This window comes from Narcine bancroftii, chromosome 5 (assembly GCF_036971445.1).
Source record: "Narcine bancroftii isolate sNarBan1 chromosome 5, sNarBan1.hap1, whole genome shotgun sequence".
NCBI classification, from domain to species: Eukaryota; Metazoa; Chordata; class Chondrichthyes; order Torpediniformes; family Narcinidae; genus Narcine; species Narcine bancroftii.
Genome location: NC_091473.1, coordinates 249,252,177 through 249,260,018, shown reverse-complemented (window position 1 = coordinate 249,260,018; position 7,842 = coordinate 249,252,177). Strand labels below are relative to the sequence as shown.

The following is a 7,842-nucleotide window of genomic DNA, read 5'->3' as shown; positions in this document are numbered from 1 at the left end:
TTGAACCAAAGTGATCTATGCCTGTTCTTTATTAAGTTTTCAATCTTGGTGACATTTTGCACAATGCAATAATTCAAGCCTGGATTTTGTAAAAGAAAGCTCTGAAAGTTTCTGCAGTTTACAAATATTTGAATTTTTGCGATGGAGGCTCTCATTGAATATTTAATGATGCCTAACAAGATCAATTCAACGCTACTGTACAAATAAACATCAGAACTGATCAATACAGTTCAGCATAAAATCAACAGAGCAAACAAACTTGCACTCTACTCAAAAATTTACAGAAGGCAATATTTAAAGTGTAAAACTCAGCCTTGGGACTGAAGACAGGCCTACGATTGGAAATGCTGATTGAATGACCTCTGGTGCTCTAGAGATGCCGTTGAACCTGCTGAGCTTTTCCAGTTTTTGTTTTCAGATTTTCAAAGGAGACACAGGTTGTGCTTTTGCGTCTGCTATGTGGGTTCCTCTGTGACCTTGGTGTCGTCTTTGTGGAATTTGCATGTCTCCCCCTGTGTGATTTTCTTCCAGCTCATATTTCCCCCTGTACCCCAAAGACATGTTGGATGACGTCAACTGGGTGCAGTAGATATCTTAACTGAAGGACAATGAAAAGTTGAAGGACTCATGAGAGAGAATAGGTTACAGCAGATTTTTAGGATGAGGATATGGGATTGCTTCAAGAGCCAACATGTTTGAGGGGCTGAATGGCCTCCCACATCATGAGAAACATGCAAAATATGATCAGTTCCTAGAAATGCCATCACCTTTACTTGATTTCTTTTATGTGGATAGAAGTCTTGGTGTCAAACTTATAAATATCCAGAATGCCAATTAGTCACCAACAATTAGGGCAAAGAAAAATAATAGTGGAAGCAGTCACTGACTGAATGAATGAAGTGAAAGAGGGAGCTCAAATTTCTTGCTAAATCTATTAAGGGATATGCACTGGATAATCAAAAGGAAAAGTAAAATTTAGAAAAGAGATCTAAAAGAATATTCTGCAATTCCAAGTACTGGGGCACTAATACAGCATTTCCAAGCCTTATGTAGCTTCAATAAATCAAAGGGTAATGATCAATTGAATCAGTAGAATCTATATAAAAGAAACCTAGATGAATCGGGATTGCACTGCAAGATTGCTAACTCAATGGTTTTTCTATGGTAGAAGAGACAATGTTTTATTGGCTTTTATAAACAAGAGTCTGCAGAAACATTGATTTGTCCTTCTTGCTTCATCATCAATTGCAACTCAACTAGAAATGCACTGTAAAAGAATGTTTGAAGAGAAGCTCCATATGCAGTATCCCACTCTAAAAGTGTAACAGAATCATACCGTACCTTTTTTTGAATTTTCTCTAGCCTACCCAGAAATCATTCAGGCTGTTGAATAAATATAAATATACAAATAAATGTCACAAAATCACAGCTGACAACCTTAAGGGTTGGTTTTCAATATGCATAAAGGCATTTTTAATAAGGGTAAAAATCCAATAGTGAAGAAAATACTTCCACTACTAATAATATTTCTAATTGTACATATTCAGGATTGGTAAGGATGTCACTCTCAAGGATCAAGTGACAGGATGCTCCTTATCTACGACATTCACGCTCAAATACGGGTGTCAGCATATGCAAGTACACATCTATCTGATACAGGAGATGAGGCTCTGGACAATAAAATTTGATCCAAATCACAAACATGGAAACATACAGCAGATCCGTCAGTCCTGAAAAGCATTAAGTTTTAATGCTATTGGTAAAGTTTCCTGTTAAAACACTGTGATCATTGCAAGTGCCTTTTGAATTCAAAATGATGTCTGCAACCCACTATTAGGCCAAATGTCACCAGATATATTGAGGTGATTACTACAGATCGAGGGAGCATCCATCAAATGGATGCAGTTCAGGATGCCAATTGTGTTTAACACTGCTTTGAACTCAAAATCCTCTCTTCACCCTGCAGGGCTGAACGAAGATTTAGCAACATCAAGGACTCTCATTTGTGCTATTTAGAAAGATCAATTATTTAGGTTCCAGTTGATATGTTTTAATTATGCTTCAATTTTACAACTGATGATTTTTTGTGGCTTTGTGCTAGCTGAAAGGGACCAAAACATATTAACAACCCTTTGCTCAAACTAGATACTGTAAAACATGGCTACTTTGATTGACATTTACCCGCAGAAACAAGGATCTCAGGATTGTATGTGATGTCATGAGTGTACTTTCGATAATAAATCTGAATAAGGAGGAAAATGAGCAAAATGTAATTAAAGCAGGGCAAGTTGCTTAAAAAAAAAATGACACAATGGCAGAAGGGCTCTCATCAGAACATATTGGGCCAAATTGCTAAGAATCCGATTCTCAACCCAAACCTCAGTTTGAAAGAGTGTTGGAGATGTCTGCTTCAAAAAAGGTCAGATTGCTGAAGATCTGCACTTGTGCTTGCTCCAGTCAAGAGTCTATTTTCAGAGTAGGTCAAGAACTGCATTCCCAGTGTCATGAAAACTATGACATGACATTACATGCCTGGATTATGGCTGCAGTTGTTTGATGCCAACTTTTGTATTAGTCAACAATGTTTCATTCTGTCTTGTCAGAATCCAAGATGTGGAACAAATAAAGCTTTGTTAAGATAGCACATTTCTCTGGATTAGTTGAAAATAAATGAACATATCTAATAATTTGTAAAAGCTGCACGTTAACTCAAAGAAATTCCATCGCGTCAGCATTCACAAGGTATGTTGTGAAGAACAGGAGGGCTCAGTCTCTTATGCTGTCGGTTTTGATGTCTTTCTTCTGGGACAGCCCCAGTCAAAATGCATGCAAATCACAAAAGAAATGCAGAGTAGACAAGAAATGACAAGACCCCCCCCCCCCCAACTTCCTCCCACAGGGAATGTGGTGGAGCAGACCGGTGGGACGCTGAAATAGCATTTGCACTGCCTGCGCCACTCTCTTGGAACTCAGCAGTACTTTCCAGAGGATACCAAGATGTGCCATGGTCTTGACACTAACCAAATACTTGAGAAACAGAAGCACAAGTGCATGATAGGTAAAGGGATGAGGGAAAGATACACAATCTGCCTGGATTATTCTTAAAGAATTTACAAAGAAGGGTGCAATTACAATAACCACAATCCCAATTTCCTACACTTGATTTTTCCTGTTACTGATTATAAGAGCATATACTTGACATTAAAACAAAAACCATAAAATAAACAGTGTAAATCAAATTTGCAAATTAAATGCTGACATATTATGGAGATAATCAAACCATTCATTTAAATAATCCTCGAGTACTCCTGCGCAGTGTTTTCCCAGTGACTTTTTTCTGACTGGAATAAGGCAGGGAACTTTGGTGGAGTAACTTACAGACCACAAGCAACGTTTGGCTTAGATGCATGAATGTAAACATGAGCAACAGCACACTTGTGAACAACATGGCAGATCAAATTCCACCATCTTGAGCTGAGGTGTGTACTCAGTACGGCCTCTACCACACCTCTAAGGGAGCAAACTCAGAATTTAAGTAAACCATTGGAAGGACACATTATGGTCCAGCTGCACCATCCTACTATACCTGATACAGAACCCAAATTTTTAAGTGGATGTAGTGGTAGTTGCTTTTTTGGGACCCAGATATGACATCATGGGTGCGCGCATATACACTGCGATTTGGCCATCACTTTACAAGTGAAAGAATGGGATCTGTACAAATCCCCATTGTAAAGCAAGAAAGCTGGTAACAGATTCTTCCAAGCTTGACTTTAAGGTAGCATTCATAAATCAGCACGTGGTGCATATTTCATACCCATCAACTCATCATGTTCCATCTAAGCCAACATTTGAGCCCTACAACTGTTGAAAGAATCACAGACCAGATGGGCAGGACATGTTAGAAGATGTATGATCTTAAATACCAAACAGCTACTTTATGGAGAACTAACTGAGGGCAAACAGTCATGTCTTGGGCAGGAAAAGATATTCAAAGACTCTCTTAGAACATCCTGAAGTTTCAAAATTTGCATACATCACTGGGAACAATAAGTCTCGGATCGCCTCTTCAGTGTACCCACATAAAAAGTGGTGCTCGTTCATGAAGAATGGAGGAAGCGAAGAGAAAAAGGTAACACAAAAATCAAGAACCTCTGATACTAAAGCATTCTTGCATCTCTATCATCTGTAAGAAATCTGAACCCATGCTGTTCTATTCAGCCATATTCAAACACGTTGTAATTTTAAAGATGAGGAATCATGGCCTTAATTTTTGACAAACACAACAAAACTGTATGTCATCGTTGCTTTCCAGAAGTTGCTACCCTTTCAATGGCTCATTCATCGGATACACATCTCACCTTTAATATACAATTTAATTACAGGCAGTCCCAAGTTATGAGTTCCATTACCTAGGTCTGTCCATCAGCCGAATTTGCATGAATGCTGGAACAGGTGCTTGATTCTTATTTAGCATTCGTGAACATTAGCTTCCCAAAGGGATCAGGCTACGTCTGTTCACCTCTGATCAGATACTGTGAACTCCAGTTGTGTTGCATCATCCCTTCAAGAGGGGATTTTTACCATGCATTGTGTTTGTGTGAAATAGCTGATAGAATCATGAATAATAAGCTTGACAAAGCGCTAACTATAAGAGAAGGTCAGCACATGTATGACAGCTTGACTGATGGAGGTTAGAAGGTAAATTGTGGCATTATAGTGAAATGAGTGGCATTAGTGCCAGCAGTGTGGTTAATAGGATCTGGAATTTCAATATGCCTTCATTAACTGTAATGACTCATGAGGTCACTGAATTGTTTGCAGGAGTGCATTTCATCCTCAGTATTTGACATTTGTCCAAGCCATAAATTTCCATGCTTTGTGAGCCAGTATGTGGAGAGCTTCCTGTCCTCTGATACAAGAGACTTCTGTCCTACACTTATCTCATAGTTCAGCTCCATTCATAATCCATATCACCTTTTAAGATGCAAAGTCTCTCCCTAAGCTGGCTATACCTAGAATGTTGCTCATGGCATTACCCGGCTGATGATGTATCTATAGAATGAACAGTGCACTGGTGCTCAACCAGTTGAAGCTGTTCCTCAATTTAGTCCTTGCCATGGAACACATCTGCTTACATTCCAATCAATGGATAAGAAGGCAATTACACAATGCAATTCCTTCATTTGTGTGGGGGTTACTAATTTAGCTCCTCATTCAACAGAACACGCAAACGCAAATGCCACTTTTTGCCATACATCCTCTTCACAATTGCTCTCTGCATTTTAAGAGAAGGCAGGAATCACTGTGGAATACGAAAGGCAGAGGGTTTCCTGGAAAATATGCCCCTGAAAGTGGTCAACAGCAGTCATAGTGACTTCAGGTCAGCAAACAAGAGACCCTCTGAAAGTGACTAAGTAGAGGAATCTTCGGAATCTGGCACCATTGGTTAAAACAAATTTTCAGTCATATATTTTCCAAAGTGACTGCAGATTCTGTTTCCATACTTTGCAGATGTAACAGTCTGGAGAAATAATACAAGGCTGTTTGAAACTCAGAGACACAAGAGACCAATGATGCAGGAACCTGAAGCAAAAGCGAGCTGGTGGAGGAGCTCAATGAGCCAAACAGCAACTGTGGAGACAAAGAGATTTTCAACATTTCACATTGAGACTCTCCAACAGGACAGAAGGTGAAGGGGAAATAATCAGTACAAAGAGGTGATGGGTGAGGCAGGAGCTAGCAAGTGATTGGTGGATACAAGAGAGGAAGGGTTGATAGGCAGATAGAGTGAGGTGGGGGAGGGAAAGGTGGAGATAGCAACAGAGGCTGGGAGGTGATAAGTAGCGACAACAAATCATGGAATCTGATACAAGAGGTAGATGATGAATGGAATGAGATAAAGGAGGGATGGTGGGCAGCAGAGGAAGGGATTAGGAGACCCAGTGCTTAAGTGTGTTGGAGAAAGGCAGATGGAACTACGTGGAGGGCAGTTTGGAAAGAAGTGTGCCTGTGAGACCCCTAGTTGGATCACGAGAGTGGGAAAAAGGAACAGAAGGGCTTGCAAGTTAGAAATGGGAGAATTCAGTGTTCATACTGTAGGGTTGTAGACTACCCAGGTGGAATATGGGATGCAGTTCCTCCAGTTTGTGTCTCGATGGAAGCTCTTGACTCAAATATGAAGACTCCTTTTGCCCCCATAGATGCTGTCTGACCCGTTGAATTACTCCAGCTGCTCATTTTTTGTTGTTATATGTTGAGATTCAAAATAATGCCACACTCTATAATAGTTAGATTGAATCACAATGGATGATCAGAGCTGTCATGTGTTGTCAGTTTGAGGAAAAATACCCACTTATTAGGTTTGATGTAATGCTTGCTCACGGTGTAAAGTGGGAAATCTTGCTTGTTTCAGTCATGTGTTCCCAAGTTGTCATGAGACATACAATTCTTCATTTGTTTAACAACTTTGGCTGTTTATCTCCTGATAACATGACCTTCCACAAAACAAGCATTAATCAATTAATTAAATATTGTTTATTATCTGCTTCTAATCAGTTTTTGTTTCTTTCTCGAACTCTTTACAGACATAGACAAAACACATCGAGCTTAAGGCACTTGTTTCACCTTGTGCTGTGATGCAGAAAAACTCAATTGCATCACATCAACACAAGCTAGATGATTTATAAATGATGACACTGGTTCTTATATTATTATCCATTTACTCCATTTATTCTAGTGCACGAGTAATGTTTCTCAAAATTACTCCTATAATCTCCGACAAGACTGAACTCAAAACGTTAATATATACAAGATCAGGGGTGGCCAACTGTTCAATTTTTAATTTGGACATATAGCACGGTTACAGGCCATTCCGGCCCACGAGTATGTGCTGCTCAATTAACCTCCACCCTGGTATGTATTCGTGGGCCGAAACAGCCTGTTACCATGTTGTATGTCTAAATTAAAAATTATAAGGTTAGCCACCCCTGTCCCAGTTCATCTGCTCCATTAATCACAAGGCTGACACCAAGCTTCAAAGATCTTTTCTGCTAACTTCCATACATTCATGTTGATATTGAACCACAACTTGTTGGTGAATACTGAAGGTTCTGTGTGGAGCTGCTGGAATTTAACTTTGTAACTACAGGTACACAATCCTTTATCCGGAACCCTTGGGGGACAGTGTGTTCCGAATTTCAGAACAAAAGCCAACTGCCCCAGATTTAAGCCCACCTGAATTGTGCTGCCATATCCACCCCCTTCCAGTCACGCTGGCATCTCTCTACCCCCCCGCCCGAGTTGCGCTGCCATCTCTCTCTCCCCCCGCTCGCCCGAGTCGCGCTGCCGTCTCTCTCTCCCCTCCCCCTCGCCCACCTGAGTCGTGCTGCCGTCTCTATCTCCCCCACGTCCAACCTAGTCATGCTGCTGTCTCTCTTCCCCCAGCCCACCCAACCTTTGTCGCGCTGTTGTTTCTCTCCCTCCACTGTACCAGCACCAGGAAAAAAATGCCGGTTGTTGGAGCTTTCCGGATTTTAGATGTCCAGTTAAAGGACTTTGTACCTGTACCACCAACTACAGAATGCTTCTTTGAATCCAAAAATCCCAAATTTGCTGGATGAGCTCCGCTAGTAATTCTGCAGCTGTGCCCCAGTTCAGAACTCCTGTGTTTGTTTCAATTATTTCAACAATTAAAAGTGCTTTAGGTTATGAAAGTTTTATTTTTTTTTAATTAAATGAATAAAAGTAATTGATTTCAATAGTTTTCAGTGTGAGAGACACACAGAAGTATTTTTAAAAAATCAACAGATGACAAAGTTGCATTTGTGGCTTTGTTGGTGT

General features: G+C 40.2%; 1 protein-coding gene across 8 annotated transcripts in view; it reads right to left on the bottom strand.

The window, feature by feature from the left end:
* The window catches only part of LOC138765161 (nuclear transcription factor Y subunit alpha-like), a 54,487-nt gene that overhangs the window by 3,155 nt on the left and 43,490 nt on the right, over positions 1 to 7,842 (bottom strand). For all 8 annotated transcript variants that reach the window (XM_069942010.1, XM_069942009.1, XM_069942013.1 and 5 more), the window contains one exon: positions 1,342 to 1,383. Coding sequence is in view for 1 of the 8 variants with exons in the window: in XM_069942008.1 (XP_069798109.1) it covers positions 1,375 to 1,383 (9 nt within the window). In the remaining 7 variants the exon portion in view is untranslated. The remainder of the gene's footprint in view (positions 1 to 1,341; positions 1,384 to 7,842) is intronic.